The following is a 22,103-nucleotide window of genomic DNA, read 5'->3' as shown; positions in this document are numbered from 1 at the left end:
CAGCGACGGAGGAGGAGGAGGAGGAGAGGGAGGAGAGGGAGAGAGAAGAAGGGAGGAGGAGGAGGATGTGGAGGAGAGGGAGGAGGCCGCGGGAGGTGAGACTCTCCAGCAGCCGTGACAAATGACAGCGGGCTCCTCACCTACCGCTGAGAAGCCACTAATAAGCCGGCGACAGGAAGCAGCCAATCTGGGCTAATTACCAGGGAAAATTGTATTGTAAGGACTCTAATTAGGAGATGCTTATGGTGGGGTGATCCCATGATTAAACACTGGAGCCGGCTGACCCCCATCATCAGGGGCTGAGCCTCGGCTAGCAGACGCTTCCAGAACATTCTGCCATAAAAGTGTCGCTCTTTTTTTGTGTGTGTGCACAAGTGTGTACACGTGTGTGTGTGTGTGTGTGTGTGTGTGTGTGTGTGTGTGTGTGTGTGTGTGTGTGTAGTAGAGTAGTGGGTGTTTTGTTGTTGAGAAGCAAGGTTGAGGGATGAAGAGAGGGGTGTAATATCACCAATGATGCCAACAAAGGTAAACTAATTAAGCAGAGAGCTCGCCGAGGTAAGCGGGGTGATGGGAGCAGCGGCAGCCGCCCGCGACGAGCCAAGCGATGGTGGCGCCGGGGCCGATGCGCGTTGAGGCGGGGTGGGTGGAGCCGGGCGCTACCGAGGCAGTGGAGTGGAAAATGTGCGCCTGACCCGTGCTCCCGCTATTAATTTGTGGGAAAACTAATGACACATATACATATTCTCGCAAAATTGTTCTAATTGCTAATTTGCCCAAAGGAGGGCAGTTTCCAAATTAAACATGACTCTCAGTCTGGGAGGAGAGAGAGAAAGGGGTGGAAATGTGTGTGTGTATGTGTGTGTGTGTGTGTGTGTGTGTGTGTGTGTGTATGTGTGTGTATGTGTGTGTGTGTGTGTGTGTGTGTGTGTATGTGTGTGTGTGTGTGTGTGTGTGTGTGTGTGTTGGTGTGTCTAGGGGGAAACGGGTGGAGGGGGGGGGGGGGGGCTGTCAGGACTGGCGGTTAACAGGGTGGGGTGGGTTGGCGAGGGCAAGCGTGGGTGGTGGTGGTGGTTAGGGGAAGGCGTCTCATCTCTGACAATCATTTGTGGATTGTGCTAACAAATTAATGAAATGTCAAGCCTGTCAATTGCTTTGGTGCTATCGGATGTCTAATTTTTTCTGATAATGGCATGGGTGACAGTGGAGATGGAGTGGGTGGTGTGGGGTGCACCCAGGTGCAAGTGAGCAGACCGTGTTTAACATCTAACCCCCAGCGCATGGATCCTTCATGGCCACCCAATTACCACCCTCCCTATTAACGGTCATTACCGCTGAGATGTTCCACTTGATGGACAGGTATGTAATAAAGAAATCTGGGCCTGCCAACGATGGCATATTTTTCTCCTTGACATGGCATTGTCTCCACCCTGGGCATCTGTGACCATCTTGCATTCTTCGACGCGACTTGATTTCGCTCCTCTCCTTCTCCCCCTTGCGATGTTTTCAATTGCTACCCATTACCCCTGATAGGCTGCTGGCTAAAGTGCTTTTTACTCCCAGTAAGCGGTGCGATTTGGTTCTGTAAAAATAATTACACTCGCTTGTTAATGTAATGCACATCTGTTTATTTGCACATTCTGTGTCTCAAACATGCCTTTTGGCAAACGCCATGAATTTTGCTCATCCACTGTTTAACAGTATATATTTTCTTTCACTGGGACAGTTTAAAATCACAAGCTAAATAAATGACTCCTCAGTTTGTTATTTTCCTTCCACCACCCCCCACCGCTATTTTGACATCAACAGCTGACTTTCACCCCTTCTGGATTACCAGTCTTTGTCGAGCGTTTCATGCATATTCGTCGTCCCTAAACAGAGAGCCGCCTCAACAATGGGCCAGACAGTCGAGTAATAGCCTACTCTTTGTCTCCGTCACGATTTGGGCTCGTTTTAAAAGCCCGACAAAATGAGACTTCAGACAGAAATTAATTAAATGGTAATTGGTGATCTAATTATACTGGCTTTGACTCGCCACGCCGCTAAAGAAAATAAACAACACACACACACAGACACAAAAATAAAAGGCTCTCCTTAATTATGTGTGGAGGAAAGGTCAGATTTCTGACAAGAATGCTTCGTGACATCGACTCGGCTAATATACACAAAGCGCCCTGATAAACACATAAGCATGCACACGCACACACACAAAGCTCGCTTCGTTCGATCACTCACACATTAACACTTACAAACAAACAGCTCATTTAATCCAATCACACACTCTGAAAATGTTGTAAATAATAAGAATTTGGCCTGAAATTGCATTTCCCTTCTACATCATGGAAGCATTTTGTGTGAAAATATTGCTTGGGACCACTGATTTCTTCCACTTAGACTGAATTGGTAGAAACATGTTTCCTAAGGCCTGAATGCTCTCTGATGGTCTGCTAAACAGCACTGGACTGTGCACTAATAAAAACAATTAAGGAGATCAATGTGGACAATTAACTGGATCGATGCGCCGGTGTGAACCTGCTCTGACCTGCATGGAGGTGAACTCGGCCCGAGATCCTCCACTGCTACAGCTAAGCACAGACCTCGAGGCCAAGTCCTCTCCACACAAACACACACACACACACACACACACACACACACACAGGCACGCACAGACACACACACACACGCTACCCCCCACCCCCGTCCCCTAACCACACAGTGCAGCAGCAGGCACTGCGTGTCTGACTGAATGCTGGCAAGGACGCTTGAATGGAGCGAACGGGCAAATAATAACCCCCACGAGTGGCATGCTTTACATGCGCCCACACTGCCCCTCCACCACCTCCCTCCCACTCACTCTCACTCCCGACCAACCCCCCCCCCCCCCCCCCAAGGGGGGAACAGTGAGAAAGGCTCACAATACTATCAGACACGCGGGGCCACTTTTCATATACAAATGGCTCTGTGTCAGGGGCCCGTCCCGCTCGCTAATCCTCACAATCAGGGTGGGTGACACAGGCGTCAGACAGGCAGCCGGAGAGACGCGCTGGGCTGCTGTCATCCCCACGTATGCAGGGGCCACCGCTGTTGACTCTCTGCCTGCCTGCCTGCTGCGGAGAAGAGAGGAGGAGAGGAGGAGAAGAGAGGAGGAGAGGAGTCCTGGTCTAAGCTGTAAATAAATTATTAGAGTGCCATGGTGCATAGACAGAAAGAGAGAGAGAGAGAGAGGTCCTCTCTCTTTTCACACACAGAGGGGATGTGTGTGTGTGAAGGCCATGGCAGGCCTCTCTTTCTTTCTCTCTATCTCTTTTTTTCCCCTCTTTCTTTCATTCTTTTCTTTTGCTATGACATTACCCCTACAGCACTGACGCTTTGACTGCTTTCACTGCTTACAAAGTGCTGCCACACAAACCCAACAAGAGAAAAAGGGGGCCAGCAAAGCATGCCACACAACAACTGAACATTTCACCCGCGACTGGCTCTGCAGCATGTGTCAGTGACACGCATTACACACAGTTTGCCTTCACAGACACCCCAAAACTGCTGGGCTTCTGAAAGCAGAGGCTTCATCACAACCCTTATCACATGAAAGAAAGACAACAAAAATAAAAGCGAAACTCACTACCTAAATATCTCTGACTCGGTTCTAAAGTAACACACTGTTAAATGGACATCCAGTGCCGAGTGAATTCCCCGGCTGAAGCTGCAGCGGGAGCCAGGATGCCATTGATCTATAATTATCTGTTGACACAGAGTGCCGTGTTTGTTTGAGGGATCAGCGCGGAGACACAAAAGCGGAACGGGAGATGTCAACAGATGATGTGATGAGGGGAGCATATTTATCACACGCTGGCGGCATCCAACAGCTGCCTCTCGGCTGACAACCCAAGAAACCAGAAGTACGCGAAGAAACACATCAGTCTAGAAATTAGACAAATGAGAGAGGGAGAGAGAGAGAGAGGGGGAGAGAGAGAGAGGGTTAGACAGAGAGAGGGTAAGACAGAGGCAGAAAGAGAGAGATAGATAGAGGGAGAGATAGAGGGAGAGAAAGATAGATAGAAAGGGAGAGGGATGTATGACGGAGCTGCTACTCACAGGCTGTGGGGTGCTTTTGGGCTCAGTGGACTTGACGTGTAGATGAGTCATCATAGCTTGCAGACGTTCCTTGTCTTTCGCTAACTGTAATGAGGAAAGAAAAAAAAAACAAAACACAAACACATGAATTCACGACGCATAATGAGCACACACTGTTCAACCACATGGTAAAGCTACTTATTTTTGTTAGTGCCATTTTATTTCTCCTCTCTTCATGGTATCGTCTGGCATCCTTTTTGTTGTTGTTGTAAAAAAAGGAAAGACACAAATAATCTCCATGCAGGGGGATCAAAGGGACCGGCAGGACATTAGAAATGAAAAGCCGGTGTGTTCATTAGAGAGCTCTTTGCTGTGCTCAGAGGCTTGCACTTTGACACAGACAGCCGCACCAAGAAATAGGCCACCGTACTGCAGCAACTAGTACCCATGCAAGGCTGGGATGGAAGGAGGGGTAGCATCCTCCACCTGCCCCCCCCCTCTCTCTCCCTCCCTCTCTCTGTGTCTCTCACTCACCTTTCTCTGCCCCCCCCCTCTCTCTCTCCCTCCCTCTCTCTGTGTCTCTCACTCACCTTTCTCTGTCTCTCCCCCTCTCTCTCTCCCTCTCTCCCTCTCTCCCTCTCTCTGTGTCTCTCACTCACCTTTCTCTGTCTCTCCCCCTGTCTCTCTCTCTCCCTCCCTCTCTCTGTGTCTCTCTCACCTTTCTCTGCCCCCCCCCTCTCTCTCCCTCCCTCTCTCTGTGTCTCTCACTCACCTTTCTCTGTCTCTCCCCCTCTCTCTCTCCCTCTCTCCCTCTCTCTGTGTCTCTCACTCACCTTTCTCTGTCTCTCCCCCTGTCTCTCTCTCTCCCTCTCTCCCTCTCTCTGTGTCTCTCACTCACCTTTCTCTGTCTCTCCCCCTCTCTCTCTCTCTCTCTCTCCCTCTCTCTGTGTCTCTCACTCACCTTTCTCTGTCTCTCCCCCTCTCTCTCTCCCTCCCTCTCTCTGTGTCTCTCACTCACCTTTCTCTGTCTCTCCCCCTTTCACTCGTTTCTCCCACGCTTTGCCTGCCACTACGCATCATAAGCAAACGGCATGGTGGGAGGACAAGCTCTGTCCAATCAGCTCCCATCATTTGACACTCTTTCTGGCCGAGGCTGGGGCCAGTCTGGGACACTTGCTTGGACCGTCCGAACTAAAAGTGTGTGTGTGTGTGTGTGTGTGTGTCTTCTCTGAAAATAGTGCATCAAATATGGGTATGGATCGGAGACTGACAAGCCACGTCGGGTACGTTGTCGGGTACGTTGCCGCTTTAAAGCAGCACTCTTGAAGGCGGCGATAGATGAGAGCTGTTTATCAGCCAGAGGTCATTAGGGATGAAGGGCTTTGAGCTGCGGAGAGCAGCGCTGCGGTGGGCGACTAACTGGCCGTGGAGAGGCCACAATGTTTCAGCCATGTTGAAATATTAACGCTTTATAACAAGGAGTGTTAACAAACCATTAACAAGGTTAACATTTATTATTAAATGTTAGTTTGCTATTTACTATCTGTTAGATATCATTTGTAGATTACTTACAAGTAGTTACAAAAGTCACAAAAAATATATACTGTAAATGCTTAATAAACCATTAACAAGTTATTACTAAATGTTTAATTATATATTTATCAGCTGTCAGCTAACACTAGTAGGTTAACGTACATACAAATAGTTTCGAAGACATTTATGGTAATAAATATTATCTGTAATACTTAATTAATGCATACTATACATGCTTATTAATGGTAAGCACGTAATACCTTGTAAATGGTTTGAAAACACATCTTCTTAGAAAGCGCTACCGAAATCTCAATTGTCCTGTCAATCATGCTGTTAAAAAGAAGCCCTACTATACAGAAATGCCTTTAACGACAGATGCACGTTGTGGTTAGCCGCCAGACACGCAATTTATCTTCTGGCCACTCTGCCCATCCATCCATTTTCCCGGTCCACTAGAGGACCGAGTCTCCACCACTACAGCTGCCCAGAGTATTTCAGAAAGTGTTTTATTGTAGCGCCAAACAGTTAAAAGTCATAAATGACTTTAAAAGCCAGTAAAATTCAAAATGTAATTATCTTCCCTGCGTAGCCCCGGGGCCTTCATATATCTTTGCCTGGCTGTCATGCATACATAACACATTTTTAATGACTGGTTACTCACAAATGTACAAAATAATTTCATTTTCCAGCCTCCTTCCATCTCTGACCCACTGGTCATATCTTCCAAACGTGGGGTGGGGGGTAGTGGGTGTGTGTGTGTGTGCAAGGGGTTGGGGGGGGGGGGGGATGTTGGAGTAGACAGCTGCATGAAGGGAGGAATAAAAATGTGCTTTCTTCAGAGTAAAAAGGGGAGAGAGAGTGGGGTGGAGGGGGGAGCGTACCTGTAGTTCCAGCTGCTGGACCACCTGCATCTGCACTCGACACTGTGCCGTGCTGCGGTCGTCCAGGGCGTGCTCACCGTTCAGATGCCTGACACACACACACACACACAGCCGAGGAGAAAGAGAGAGAGAGAGATGATCAGTTCACTTGATTGTCACTGTCTCTGCAGTCACCAAAAGTCTCTCTTGACCATTTGTATGCAACGCACCTCCTGGCAAAAGCAACAAAACAATTGACATTTTCTGAGGGTGGCCATTTCTTTTAAAATAGGAAAGGTAACAACCGGTGATTTACAAAAATGCACAGCACAGACAAATGAACAGAAGTGTCCAGAAACACACACACACACACAAACACACACACACACACACACATTATGATAATGAAAAGTAAATACAGGTATATCAGCCCTGCAAATATATTACATTTCCCGAGACACTTTACGCAAACGTGAATCATAAAAGATACATAAAATCTCAATAAAGTAAAAATCGATCGAATGCATATTTCATGAGGTGGCAATATCTACAGAAACTTAAGTTGAACAGATAAGGGACATGGGAACGTCAGGTGAAAATGTGCATAGTGAATAATGGTGTCCTTCCCTCTATCCCCTCTCCTCCGCAAAGAAAGCATTACAGAGAGATCTGCCCCCCCTCCTCTTTCTTTCTGGTCGGCAGATTCTCCTTATTTTCGTGCCTTTTTCCATTGTTAATTATGTCATCAAGATTAAGAGAACTCAAATGAAGCCAGAAGGAAAGGCAGAGGACAACAAGAAAAAGAGAGATGGAATCTGTCACCGACTTGAATTATGAATATAATTACGTGCGATTATTTTATACCGGAGCGAAGATGTTCTTCTCTCCAGCACGTTTATAACTAATCTAAATAAGTAGCTCTCCCAGTCACAGACGCCGTTCCCCCCCTTCTTTCTTCCCTCTTGCTCTCCTCTTTTTTGCCGTGATTTATAGAAAATGGCGCAGATAAGGCCGGCGACTGAAGGAAATATGATTGGAGGATTTTTATCAGCCTTCGCATGAATTACTGTTTGAAAATGCTTATGCAGGGGCATTCCATTAATCATTTAATCATAATCCGAGCAGGATGTTTGAACTGATTTCACAAATACCCTTTCATTTCACTACTTCATTATGCTCGCTAATGGATCCAATATATTATATATATCATAAATTATATCACATCTTCGGTGACCATGTAGGTCACTGTCACCAAGGCATTGCTGTGGGCTCAGCGACCGTGCCGGGAGAGGAGAGAGGGAGGAGGAGGAGGAGGAGGAGAGGAGAGAGGGAGGGGGGCAAAGAGATGCTCTCGTTTTCTCAAATGCACTTTTTTTCTGGGCATTTACCGCAAATCATCAGTGGGCCCGCTCTGACTGGGAGTTGTGGGGTGGTGGGGGGCAGACACGTTGACGGCCTTATAAATCTGGGGCCGGTGTGACAGGTCAGGGTGTGACGCACAGGCGCCCGACATGCAGACAACATATTTGTGCATTTAAAATATGAGAAATCAGGCAAAGGCAGACATGCGTATCCTAGGCTGGGGGGGGAGTGATGTGTAAAAGAGATAGATGCTACAAGTCTGTGTGGCTGTTTCTGAGGAGGAGCAAGAGGTACGTTCAACCTTGGGAGGGGACAATGATGTGCACCTGGACTGGAGTTATTTTCAACTGGCTATTTACCAGAAGTTAAAGAAAATTGGGATGCTGGTCGTCTTAAAATGATCTGCTACTTACTGCATTCTGTGCATATCTCTAACATGCTAAACACTAAACTAAAACACTAAAATGCTAGACTAAAATGAGAAGAATGCTGGCCATGGTCGTTAGATATGAGCACGCCACCAAATTTGACCTTGCTGAAATCTATTGTCTCCCTCCAAAATATTCGGACTGTCTGAAATCAAATAATTGAATAAACGAATAAATAAATAAACATAAATCTGATCGAAATTACAAGCAGGGCTTGAATCTCTGTGCATACGAGACCTCGTCTTGGCGAGCAAGTGAAATAAGCGAAGACATCTTAGCCTCCGTTAAACTGGCCTGAAGTGCATTCTGAATGAGGAGTGCAGCTTCGCTTGCCTGTACGTGATGAGCTTCGGAATTTTCACTGCTCACGGAAGCCACATCCACCCACCCCCATCCCCACACCCCTCCCCTCTCCTCGCACCCTTCTTTTCATCCTTTGTTACATTTCATTTTTTTCCCTTCACCCCCCCCCCCCCCAACCCCCTCTCACCCCCCGCACCCCACCCCTTTTCCCTCTAATGACATGGAGAGTCACAGTGCATAATTAATAGGAAATGAAATATTCAAATGGCTCTAATGCAGCCGCGTGCACTGTGTCTGGACAAGAAGAGCCGGGCTGCAGAGAGAAGAGGGGGAAATTGACATTGGGAGACACTATGAGCGTTGGCACATGTCACTTTCCTGGACTTCAAACGGAGCCGATTTTAAAAGCTTTCTGGCAGCATGACAGTCACTAATGTAAATTGCCACAATAAAACAAGTTAAATAGACATTCCTTAAATAGTCAGCATTTTACATATCATTTAGTGGGCCTGCTCTGGCCTCCTTTTGGGCCATTTAAGTGGTATGATGGAGAGGGCAGACCGGTTGGAGAGGTGGGTAGATGACCACTTACGGGGGAAACCTCACATGGCTTCCCATTTTGGTGGGCTCAGTAGCACACAACAACACACACGGTCTCGGCAAACATGCCGGAAAACGTAAAAAACACTATCATTCATTCCATACAGCATTCACAGCCCCCGAGAGGTTTTTTTGCATATGCTTCTAATTCAACGTGCATTTGTATTGCACAGCCTATATTATATCAGAGCATACATTATATCATTTATCTGTATCGTTATTGTGTGTGTTCAATTATCTGTAACTGTAATTCCTCATTTCACATTTGGATTGTGACACAGGGATTAGAGCTCATTCAAAAAAAGAAAAAAGAAAAAACATACTACTGTGAGAAAGCTAAAAAATCTCTTTCTCACAATTTGCAAGGAGTGAGAGAAAGAGAGAGAGAGCAAAGAGAAAGTGAGAGAGCCACAGTGGGCAAAGCACTAGATGGCAGTGCAGTGTTTAGCTTCTCTTGACCTCTGGAGAGGTCACAGAGGAAGAGGTCACGACCCCTCTCGAGGAGCCCGGGCTGTACACCCATGGATGGACCGCACCCCAGCTCCCCGAGCCCAGCGCACCAAAAAAAAAGAACAGGAATTCCATTTGGCCTCTTTTTTATTTATCAGGATAGTGCAACTAGGTATGTAATGTTTTCTTTCAAAGATAGAATAAACACACACTCAGTTTAAAACAACATTTCTGGGGGCCCGCGTGCGCTGTTTCTGTTGGCATGGAGAGATGAAAATCTGGTTGACGTTAGCGTCCTCCTCACCTTTCTCATTACGCTACGCCGCTTTCAGGCCCAGCCTGCATCGACCGCACTCTCGTCTAACCTCCAAAAATCACGCCGCCCCGACCGCAGCCCCCCCCCACCCCCCCCCTGTCTTGCACAACCAAGCCACACTACAGGGGGGCACTGTCATCCACCTGAACGATTGTATTCATTTATGTCCTATGTATGTGATTAATTTGGTGTCAAACGGAGAAGAAACCAGGGGGGGGGTTGGGCGGTAGTGGTGGTTGTGCTTCATGTGGAAGTGCTTAAGAAGTAGAGAGTTAACACCTTGGTGAGCTCCGAGCACTCCCGCCCGTCGTTAAACAAAGGCGGCTTTGTGGAGACTCTCCAAATGTTTTCTTAACATGTTCCAAGCAGTTTAGGGCAGGCAACTAAAGTAAACAAGATGTTGCCATGATAAAAACACTTGTAAAAACAGCACGGAGTGCACTTAGTAACTTTTTAAAGAGAGAGGGCTTTTAGTGAGTGCTCAAATTCTAATTCCTCTCATTTCTATAAACAAAAAGCCGGAGAGTCAGTGTCAGAGCCCAGTTAAAAATGCAGTCAACTGGACCAAACCCACGGCCAACGCACAAACACAAAGCAGTCTTTTTACGACACCTGGAGCTAAGTGTAACAAATAATATTTCAACGTCAGTGAGAAGGAAAACAACGAACGCACACCTTACTTTTTTCGGTTTTAACTTTCCTTCCCTCACACCGGTCAAGTCTTTTCAATATTTCTCTTTGGTAAACAGAAGTCTAGCAGAGCTTAAACTATTATCTGCAAAGTGATCTTTCCAGAGTTTACTGTGCCCTGAGATTTTTAAACACAGCTTTGAATAAACCTGTCTAAGGGTGGCTGGCTGTGGCTGAGGGAAGCAAGAGAAACAACGTGAGCCTGACACAGCTGTGGACTCCCTCACCTATACTCTGATATGAGTGCATGCTTTGTATATGAGAGTGTGTGTGTGTGTGTGTGTGTGTGTGTGTGCGTGTTGTTGCTCTGGGCCCCTTAGTGGTCCTGTTTTACTTTCACCCCCCCCCCCCCCCCCCCGACACACACACACATACACACACACACACACACACACACACACACACACACACACACACACACACACACACACTCTCTCCTCCCATAATGGAATTGTGTCATATCTTGTTTAAAGAGCAGCTAATCCAGGGTGACAGAAAGCCATTGATCCGCTGCCACACTACAGACGTTTTCATCTTCCGCCGCCCCTGTGGTTATGGCCATGCTATGTGTTGGATTACAACACCCCCACAACCCCAGCTCAACCCCAGCTCAACCCCCACCCCAGACCAGACCGGACTGAGGCCAGCGGGGCAAACAAAGGCCCAGGTCAGCCCTGGATGGGTGGGGGAGGAAGGAGAGGAGAGGGGAGGAGAGAAGAGGGGGATGAGGAGGAGAGGAGAGTGGAGAGGAGAGGGGGATGAGGAGGAGAGGAGAGTGGAGAGGAAAGGAGAGGGGAGGGGTGAATAGCAGAGGGGAGGGAGGAACTAGACAAAAAGAGGAGCAGAGAGGTGGGGGGGGGTTTGAGGTCAGGGCTAAAATGGGCCCAGTTGTGAGGGGGAACTGTGGTCTAGCCCGTCAGGTGGCCGTAGCCCAGCGAGCCAAACGGGCCATTTCACCTGAGAGGACATTTACCGGCCCGGTGACCCCTGAAGCTGTGCTTTACAGACCGGGGGGGGGGGGGAAGAGTAAGAGCAGAGACCGAAAAATGACAGGGGCGGACGAGAGAGAGAGAGAGAGAGAGAGAGGGAGAGAGAGAGAAAGAGAGAGAGAGAGAGAAAGAGAGGGTATGGTGAAGAAGGAAAGGGGAATCAGTGGTGGCCCTCTCCGTGTCCAGAGACAAGGGCAAACACACAGCGCACCCCGAGTGTCGGCAGCTGCAGATAAACATCCTCCCGTTGTTTGTTTGGGAAAAACTGCCAGCGTCGCCGCGGGCACGCGCACTTATGACAGGAATTATCGGCCCCTCGCTGGGCCGTGGGGGCCGCCGCACCACTGAGCCCACGGCTCAGACCCTGGACCTGCACCCCCTACTGCCCACCTGCCACCCCCGCACCCCACTAACTACTGCTCACACCTGTAGCGCCCAAGAATTACACCTGACAGTGGCCAAAGTCAAGTGGCCACAAAACAAAGGAAGAAATAAAAAAAGATACATAAAATAAAACACCCAAGGATCCATGCCCGGGCACCGCTGAGATGACCTGCTGGTGAACCGGCCGAGACCTTTCTTTTTTTCTTCGTCTTTTCTTTCCTCGGAAGATCACAGATGACACTCGGGTGAGATGTTTTGAAAGGCCTGAGCAGACACTTACTTGAGGAATGCCTGGTAGTCGTCGAAGACGGCCTCACAGCCCGGCCACTTGCACACGCCGTGGCCATACAGAGGATGACCGTGGTGAGTGAGGTCCTCCAGCGTGGAGCTGTAACAAGAGAGAGAGAGAGAGAGAGAGAGAGAGAGAGAGAGAGAGAGATAGAGAGGAGAGAGAGGGAGGGAGAGAGGGGGGGATAAAGAGAGAGAGAGAGAGAATAATAAATTAAAGGCATGATACATGCACACATGACAGGTTGGAATTTGCTGTGTAACTGACTTTGCAGATCAAGTGCAAACAGACAAACAGCAGAGGATGTTTCAGAGCAAAAAAAAAAAAAAAAACGCTTGCCCAGCGATTTCTTTTGTGTAACAAGCCACAGTGTTTGAGGTGACCTTTCAACTTTGGGAAGTGTGTGATCCATGTTGATACGAGACCCCTGCTTCCTCTCTGGCTGGAGGGTGACCACTGGTTTGGCTGGACGGAGCTGTGGTGGTGGTGGGTTGAGACATAGCCAATCAATAGGTCATTATTTCGTATAAAGCTGACCGGAGTCACGGAACGCTTTGATCCGGCCAGCGAGGGGCCGCGCGAGATGTTGTGGTTGCGTCCACTGCCCCGGCCGCTGAACCGCGTCCCCGCCGTCCACCTGGAGGGACGGGGGCCTCTCCCACAACAGGAAACGCCTTAATCCATCTGGCCCGCTCTCATGCCGAGCACAAACAGTAAACAGTCCGGCCTGCGATCAATTTATCTGCTGGACCGAGCTGCGTCGGCAGCGTCTCACACGCACACATCTGATCAGGCTTAAGGGGGGTGTGGGGGATGGGGTGCGTGTGTGGGGAGGGGGGAGGGTCACAAGCGCCTTTTGGTACCCGTTCTCTGCACCCAAAACAAACTACACAACATGTTCCATATGTCCTGCAGACAGGACAGTGTGTGTGTGTGTGTGTGTGTGTGTGTGTGTGTGTGTGTGTGTGTGTGTGTGTGTGTGGCTGTGCTGGAGCCAGTATTTGTATCTGAGCGAGACGGGCTGCCATATGGACGAGGACAGCGAACAAGCTACACAAACTCCGTGCTGCAAAAGCCTGGGGGACTGGCCTATATCTGTACCACCTGGGCTGCTGATCTCTCACAGAGACGGCACGCCCACCTCAGACGACACCAGGCGTGCAGCGGCCCTCTCAGTGGACACGGAGGAGGAGGAGGAGGAGGAAGACGGGACCCACCACAGCCAAATCCCACAGTGCCATCGCTAGGGAATTCATCTCACTAGTGCCTGTCCAATCTACATGGATAGGGATACCTTTTCCCCTTACGGATAGGGGGTTTAAAAAAAGCTTTGCACACTATGAAACTAACCCTATGTGTACCCACTGGAATACATCAACAAAAATGAAAACTACAAAGAGAAAAACTACAAAAAAAGAGTAATTAATAAATGACTAAAAAACGTAAATGGAAAAAAGAAAAAAAGGGGAAAAGAGTCATCCATTTTAATTTGATGTATGAGCACCACAGAATTAAACCACGGCAATGTTGAGATTAAAATCTCATTTTGTGGCCATGTTAGCAAAGCTGTACCTCAAGTAAGAATTTTTAAGGGTCGTCGCAGGTTCCCTTGTATTATAATTACTTGCTTAAGAGTTCACATTGTTCATAACAAGTGATAATTGCATTGCAATTAGGAAGCAGCGAAGCATTCATGAATGTGGTTAACAGTTTTTTCCCCCTTGCAAAAGGCAGAAATATTTTTAAAAAAATTCAATTATGAATTATGCATACATATTAAGACGTCTGTTTTGATACAGCTAATAAATAGATGTGGAAGATCTCCTATAATGAGTTTTTAACAAGGAATGTCTCGAATGGTGAATACAGCACTGATTTTTAATTTAAAGACATGGGTTATTTTTTTACATAATTTCTTTCTGAGTAGGCATGTTGGTTAATTTTGTATTAATAAGATATTGGATTGTGGCGAGCGCACGGGGATTCGTCGAGCAAAAAACCTCGGAGGGGCTGCTAGCACAAGTGGCCTTGCTAAATGGCTAGATGACTAAACAGCAGTAAATGACAGAATTTGCACCAAATGATCTACATTAGTGGAACTGGAGAAGTGTTTGGGATTCAGGGCTTTTCCTCTACCTCCTCTTCCTCTCCTCCTCCTCCTCCTCCTCCTCTCCTCATCCTTCCATCTCTCCCTATTGTGACCTTATTCGGCAGTGGTGGAGGAAAAAAAAAAGAGGAAAAAAAAAAGTGTGAGCTTCTGAGCCGGCTGAGTTTTAAATTTGACTGGAGCGGAGCGGAGCTCTGGGTGTGCAGGTGTGTCAGGACGCGGCGCAGTCGAGGCAGCAGGCAGGCAGCCCAGGGGGGAAAGAGAGCTCTAATGATCTTGTTACCGAAAAAAATGTGGGAAAAGCGTGTCATCTGCTTTACGTGTGCGTGTGAGAGAAAGGAGGAGGACGAACAGGAGGGGGAGCGGGAGAAGGAGGAGGAGGAGGAGGAGGAGGAGGAGAAGGAGGAGGAGGAGAGGAATACGAGATTGGTGGAAAAGAGAAACGAAAGAGATAGAAAGTGATTAAGCAGATGTGGAATTTTCGACAAAAGCATATCTGCTCATAGCGGTGCGTGTGTGTTAGTAATGGGTAGCTGTGAATGAAGGGACAGGCGGGCTTTGTATTGCGAGATCATTTTCCGCCATGTTGGGTGCGCGTATTCAGATGCGCTGGGGGCGCGCAGGCTGTGTTGCGGCGAAGGTGTTAATGAGCAGCGAGCGGGCCAGTTTCCGCGGCCGGAGTTTAGACAAGGCAGACGCCGACAGTCCCAACACCACTCACCGCTGAGCCCATCCCACCCCACCCCTCAACCCCAGTGTCTCAAGACCCTCTCACACCGCCCCCCTCCCCCCACCCACCTCTAACACCATCTCCAACACCACCATCAACACCACCATCAGCAGCCACACGCAGGGGCTTTCAGCAGAATGATTTCATTATCATGGTTTTTTGGAGTGCTGGATCAATTAAAGGGGAGAATGGTCAGGGTGGGGGTGAGCGCTCAGCTGAAGAGTGTTATTCATCTCTTCAACAGCTCGGCCAGCGACCTGCCTTGGATGGCGGACAATAGCAATATCAGGCAATAGTGCGAAAGCAAAAGAAAGAGGTGAAATGTCCTTAAATCTTTTGCTTTCTAGTGTGTGTGTGTGTGTGTGTGTGTGTGTGTGTGGATGTGTGTGGATGTGTGTGTATGCATGTGTGAGGTTGTACTGTATACTTCCTAGCTCCAACAGTCTCTCTCCCTTTCAATTTCCTGATCAGTCTCTTCCCTCTCTCCACTTTTATCTGTCTCCTCCAGCAGGTTCATCTAAACTGGGGCCATTTTCATTTAGCACCAAAAAAAAAGCAAGTGGGCTCAGACTTGGAGTCACGAGGGCATTAAAGGCGTTTGTTCATCCTTGTGGTTTCCTGACTGACAGGCCCCAAAGACAGACAGACAGACAGACCAAGCGACTGAGCAACAGACAGACAGACAGACAGCGTAGCGGACAGGAACGTCTCCATCCCTCTATCCCTCCAACCGCCCATCCATCAAATTTGTGTGCAATTGCGGAGGATTTGGAATGCGGCTCTGTGGGAGAGAGAGGCGGGCATCTTGGAGTCCGTTAAAAGCGCATCTTGTCTCAGTGTGTGTGTGTGTGTGTGTGTGTGTGTTTTTTTTTTGCGGCGATTGAATTTCCCCTCCCTTCCTTTAAGGAGGAAGTGAAAGGGCCGGTGAGTGATGCCTGCGGAGGCACTTAAGGTTTTAGTTGCAGGCGTCGCGGTGCCTGGGCAAGATTTTATATGACACATGAAACTAACTACACGGTACTTAGGCTCACTGTAAACCAATCTGAGATGCGCGAGGAGAAAACAGGTCCATCAGCAGAGTGGGTCGTGTCTGTTGCCTGACAAAAAGGACTCGTGAAAAACCACATCAATTAAAAGTTCATTAAGTTCAGGCGCTAGCAGGATGAGACGCTTTCTATTTCGGTTTCGGCCAGAAAACCCATTATCTATTCAAATCCCCGGATTAAGGCACAGCCATTTGTTCTTGTGGGGATGAATTACATGAAACAATATTTGGTCTTTTTCTGCTCCTGCGCAGAACTGCAAATTCATATTTAGCAGTCTGGAGGCAGTTGAAACAACACTCGATTCTGCATCGTAACAATTATGAATTATCGTTGCCAATATAACATGACCAATATAACATGACTATATGATAAATGCTTCATGTCTTCAAAGCATATTCCTTTTAACCACATTATGCTAAACTCACTGCTTTGAATTTTGCTTCCAGTCCAACCGCGGAGTCAATGCTTTTTTGAAGGAAGAAAAAAAAAAAAAAGAAACACCTGCTTGGCTCCTGACAGATCTAAGATACTTGCCGAATAGTCAGCCTCAGAATGCCTCCCTCACACATGCGCGTGTTAAACTGCTGTTGACATCCTCTTTAATCTCTGACAGAGAGTGCCAGAGAGAGAGAGAGTGACTGAAAGAGACTGAGAGAGACAGAGAGAACTAGGTTTGTGCAGATGTGTTCAGGGCCCAGGATGTTTCATTGGTGCCTGAGATGGGAGGTGTTGTTGTTTTATGTCAACTGTCCCCCCCCCCCCCCCCCCCCCCCTCGCCCTCCACGACATGATCACCAACACCAGCACAGCAGTGACATTTGATGGGAGTAAAGGTGTTGATCATTTCAGCTGCATGCCTCTGCCATTCCTCAGTTAAAAGGAAGCCGCTTCAGCTTAGTAATGTGAGTGCTGTGTGCGGTGAGACCACAGTGGAGACCAATGGATAATGGGCGAGTGCAACGCAAGACCTGCGAGCAAATGTGCACGAAATAGAGGGAACGAGAGAGAGAGAGAATGAGAGACTGGAGGAGAGAGACAGAGAGAGAGAGAGAGAGAGATAGAGAGATGGAGAAAGAAAGGGAGTGATGGAGGGAGGGGAGAAGTCAGGTGCTCCATGGTCTTGGTTGAGCTCTGCTCATCTCTCCACGCTATCTGTCTTGCGTGGCTAAGTGCAGGCTTCCGTCACGCTGGGGGGTATTACGTGCTATCAACAGGAGCAGGCCTGGGCGGGCAGGCGCTAACAGACGTGTTCCTCTGACATAAAGACACACTCTGAGGGGGGGAGCTATAATGCTCACTTATTAAACCTGACAATCGGATGAAATGTCAAACCTGCTTTCAGCTAACATTTCCCGGCCGACGTGCCGATTTCCACGCGGATAAGGCCTAGCATGCTATTTAGCTTCGCATTTACAGTCGCATGCTCCTCTAGTCTTCTATATGTGTGTGTGTGTGTGTGTGTGTGCGTGTGTGTGCGTGTGTGTGCGTGCGTGTGTGTTTTCCGCTGCTGAAGTGGCTCTCTCTGTAGCACTCTTCACAGCCGTCGCAGCTGTGATGGAGTCACTCCGAGTTCATCCACCGCGATAGCCCTCTGGGAGACACAGATCAATTCAGTCACCGACTCCGTGTTTGGGGCTTTCCGCGGGAATGAGAGGCCTTTGTCAGTGTGTGTATGTTTGTGTGTGTGGGTGGGTGTGTGTCAGTGTGTGTGTGTGTGTGTGTGTGTGTGTGTGTGTCTACCTTGAAGTACTAAGGGGCTTTCAGAAAGCTTGAAACATGTTTTCATTTGCACAGCTTTCCCAACGACATGTAGGGTTTGATCAGCCAGACGCAGGTCTGATGTAAACGGGGGTGAGCTCATAGTGCCTGGAGGCTTCAATCGCTCGGTTCAAAGATCATGCCTCTGCTCGAGCAAAAACAAGTAAACGTGTTGCAGGCCAAATGAATTTTTTCCTCAAAGACACACACAGTTAGGGAGAGATCCCCTCTCTCCCTCTCCTTCTTTCCCTCTCTCTCTCCCCCTTTCTCCCTTTGGTGCTGCTCTTCCAAATAAACATTTAGAACACAACGTGAGCAGCCTGGGTTAAAAATGGAGGAAGGGCAAAAAAAAAGACAGAGACATTTCTTTCATACTATGTAATTACTTAGGGAACTGCATCAACAAGGCGGGATTCATAACTAATGATATATAATTTACAGGGTTATGCTAGGTTTAAGTAAACAGACCTATATTCCTCCCACAGAGAATGTCTCTTGTGACCACAGAAAGAAAACAAAACAAAAAAAAAAGTAAAGTTCAGATGAGACTGGAAAAACGTAATTATCACACGGGGCACAAGGGGTTTAAAGCTTGTGTATTTTTGTGTTGTTAAGGGATAAAAAAATGTTTTCAAGCAATTTGATTCTCTTCTTCGCCTATTTGATTCTCTACTTCGCCTATTTGATTCTCTCTAAGTCACAGCTGCAGTTGCACAACCTCAAAACTGAAATAACATCATCTTCCCACCCACCCCACATCCCCACTAATTAATACTGTAGTGATCCTATCCCCATCACGGCAATCTGCTCGCCAAGCCATCCTACTGCCTCCCAGGTGTTTCGTTTGAATTCCCTGCTGAATGTGGCTATACAGGGAATGCGAGGAGGGGAAGAAAGAGAGAGCCTGCACCTTAATGAAAATAGTGAGGTAGTTAGAAACTACAAATTAATATTCATTTGCAGGCAAAGCCCTATGGGTATGTGTCCATCAAGCAGAGTCCCTGGGAGGACTCACTGCCTCTTAAATTGGAGGAAGGGAAAGTAGGGCCCCCTGTTTTACTTTTAGTCAAGGATGATGGGAATGTGTAGCACCTCATGTGCCTCATTTCAATATTAAGGATGGGTGGCAGGGTGTGTGTGTGTGTGTGTGTGGAAGGGGGGGGGGGTGATGTGAGAAGGTGTAATTCTTTCCCAATCAGGCAGTTACGTTGCCTTGAAGGAAAACAACACATTTCCTTACTCACCCCCCCCCCCCCCCCCCCCCCTTCTGCTTTCTTAGGAAACCCTCCACCCACATTAGCGTGCCTGGCATGTAATATCATTAATAGCGTGCTGCAATGACCCAGGCCAGGCTTAGGGCACCCAGTTAGCCTCCAAGGCTCCTCTTCCAGACTCACCCTTCCCTCTTCAGGCCCATGTACTGGCCGTTGGTGGCTGGGTGCTGGTTGAGCAGATGGTTCTTGGCGGGCGTCGGCGACGACAGATCCAGACCGCGGTGCCCGTTGCTGCTGCTGCCACCTCCGTTGCCACCGCCGCTGATGGCGTTGGCGCCGTTATTGTTGTTGTTGTTGTTCTCCTCCTTCACATGAGCGTTCGACACCTCTTTCCACAGCTGCTGCAGCTCGGCTGGAATCATGCCTGCAACAAACAAATTGGATAATTAAATCAATTAACCGCTAATCCGACTCTCTTCGTCACATAATTAAATCAAAGCATGTGTAAACAAAGGCGAGTATTAATTAGCGGGAATTAAAAAAAAAAAAGAGTAGCTGCAACAGAGGTGATGCTGTGGTGTGTGTGTGTGTGTGTGTGTGTGTGAGTGTGTGTGTGAGTGTGTGTGTGAGTGTGCGTGTGCGTGTGCGTGAGTGTGTGTAAAGGAGCGAGGGGCTCCGCTGTTTCCCGCCCACCACCTCTCTTTCTTCTCCACCCACTCTCTTCCCCCCCCTCTCTTCTTCTTGCTGTGTGATGTGCCGTGTGTTTGTGTACACAAATCCCTGGCATTCACACACATTTCATGCCCTGAGTAAATAATTAACATCCAGACAAGGCATGAAATCTGAATAATCACCATTATTTCTTTTTCACACAAGACTGAAAAAGGAAAGGAGAGGCTGTGCGCTCCCAAACACACACACACACACAGAGAGAGAGAGAGAGAGAGAAAGAGAGAGAGAGAGATGAAAGTTTACAATGGAACATCACAACAACAACACCAACACACACAAAAACAAGGCCCTGGGGTAATACTCTGGAAAGCGCATTAATGTGCAAAATACTTAAAGCTTTGCACCGCCTCCAATTGACACAGAAGACTTAAACCTCATTTAACAAGTCAAGCACACAGTCGCTTACACATCCTTTGAAGGGGGAGGGGGGGTCCCTTGAAGACACAAGACATCTCTCCTGCTCAATCACACATGCGTACACACACACGCTCACTCCATCCCTTACACGCACACACACATACCGTGTGATTTTCTCTGTTCCTGACTGACAGCGATATGCGCACCCAAGGCGATATTGGGGACAGAGAAAAGGAGTGTGTGTGTGTGTGTGTGTGTGTGTGTGTGTGTGTGTGTAGAGGGGTGGTGTTGAGATGCTGTGTTTGTACTCTGAGTGTTCCGTGTCTAAGGGAACACAGCCACTGTCTGCATAGCCCTGTACACATGTGCCAGAACAAATACACAGCGTCTGGGAGAATCCAAAATGTGGCCTTCAGCTGACATGAGGGAGACAGTGCAGATCAGACAGGACGAGAGAGTAGGAAGAGAAGACGACAGCGATAGTGGGCACAGGCCAAAGGTTTGGCTTTCTCCTTCTTCTCTCTCTCTCTTTTTAAGTGCTTGACTATTTGAAATGCATTTGGCCACCATATATGTCTAATGGCATGTTGAGAAATCCAATATGTACTCATGAGGAATGGGAACAAATTAGCAGTGGGGATTCAGAACGGACTACTTGAATAGGGGCAGTTTTTAAATATGCTGAAAGAGCCTTTGGAAATGCTGCTGAATTAAGCCTAGAGAGAGAGAGAGAGAGAGAGAGAGAGAGAGAGAGAGAGAGAGAGAGAGAGAGTGCCGGGAAGACCACTCGTTTAACATTACAATTAATTAAATCGATTTTTGAAAATGAGCAAATGAAAGATGATTTGCACATGCTTATCTAGGGGTGGGTTTATACTCTTTAGACTGCCAGAACTCCCCATCCATCCATACACCATCCAACCCCCACACCCACCGCCACACACACACACACACCCACCTCTGCCTCTCTTTTTAATCGTTCTCCATAGATATGAGAAGTGGTCCTTTTCACGCGAGCATGAGTGCGCGAGCCTCCTAATGCATTGTGCAAAATGCTTAGTCTTAATTTATTCCTGTTGTGGTCCAAAATAACGGCGAGCGGCGAGGTGAAGATCTCAATACGATCGGGGGAAAAAAACATTTTTAATTTGATAAGCTCCTAAAGATTTTAATTACGCTCGTAATGGAGAACAGTGGCCTAATGAGGCGCGGAGCCTCAGGAGAGAGAGGGGGGGGGGGGGGGGCGAACGGCAGAGCAGAGCAGGAGTGAGCGCGCTCAAACGAGGCCGATAGGATTGCTGTAAATTCACGCCGGATCGTTTGCATATCAAAGAGCGCAGGAAATGATTGCAGGACAAATCAATAAGCTTTTCCTTTCCCAAGGAGCATCCCTTTATTAATTGGCCCTGACACCAACATGGACACCAGTCTCTCTCTACTGCTTCTTTTATTCTCTCGATCAGTTCGCTTTCCCCCGCGTGTCTGTGGACGTTCTTGCTTGTGGCTGTATGTTGATGTGCAGTTAAGACCTTCTGTTGGACACTGTGCAAACATTAAATGTCAAAGGCTTTCAAAAAAGGAAAAAAGCATTACAATGTGGTGGGAAAAAAGCATTACAATGTGGTGGGAATTTGCTTTTTGGCCCCATTTTCCTTCCTTTTTTTTGGCTGGTCATTTGGATGGTTAAATCCTTGGAGGGAAAGTTTGGGGTTGATGTTGGATGGGGAAGGTCATTGTAGTTGTAGCGAGTGTCCTGGGTTGCAGCTGCGGGAACAATCATTTTCCCCCACTTGGTGCCCGGTGACAGTGTGCGATGTATTTTTAGCCGATGTGCTTGACAGGGCGGCCCACTCTCCCTCAATTACCCAACAGTCCTGCTGACCCCCG

The 22,103-nt window shown here is 48.0% G+C and overlaps 1 protein-coding gene across 15 annotated transcripts in view; it reads right to left on the bottom strand.

The window, feature by feature from the left end:
- The window catches only part of foxp1b (forkhead box P1b), a 149,050-nt gene that overhangs the window by 12,976 nt on the left and 113,971 nt on the right, over window positions 1–22,103 (bottom strand). For all 15 annotated transcript variants that reach the window (XM_042088954.1, XM_042088939.1, XM_042088948.1 and 12 more), the window contains 4 exons: window positions 19,311–19,551; window positions 12,264–12,371; window positions 6,483–6,570; window positions 4,090–4,173 (listed from right to left, as the gene is read on the bottom strand). In XM_042088954.1, the coding sequence (XP_041944888.1) occupies window positions 4,090–4,173; window positions 6,483–6,570; window positions 12,264–12,371; window positions 19,311–19,551 (521 nt within the window). The remainder of the gene's footprint in view (window positions 1–4,089; window positions 4,174–6,482; window positions 6,571–12,263; window positions 12,372–19,310; window positions 19,552–22,103) is intronic.

The sequence above is a fragment of the Alosa sapidissima genome, chromosome 4 (genome assembly GCF_018492685.1).
Source record: "Alosa sapidissima isolate fAloSap1 chromosome 4, fAloSap1.pri, whole genome shotgun sequence".
Lineage (NCBI taxonomy): Eukaryota > Metazoa > Chordata > Actinopteri > Clupeiformes > Clupeidae > Alosa > Alosa sapidissima.
This window is presented reverse-complemented; position numbering and strand designations above follow the sequence as displayed.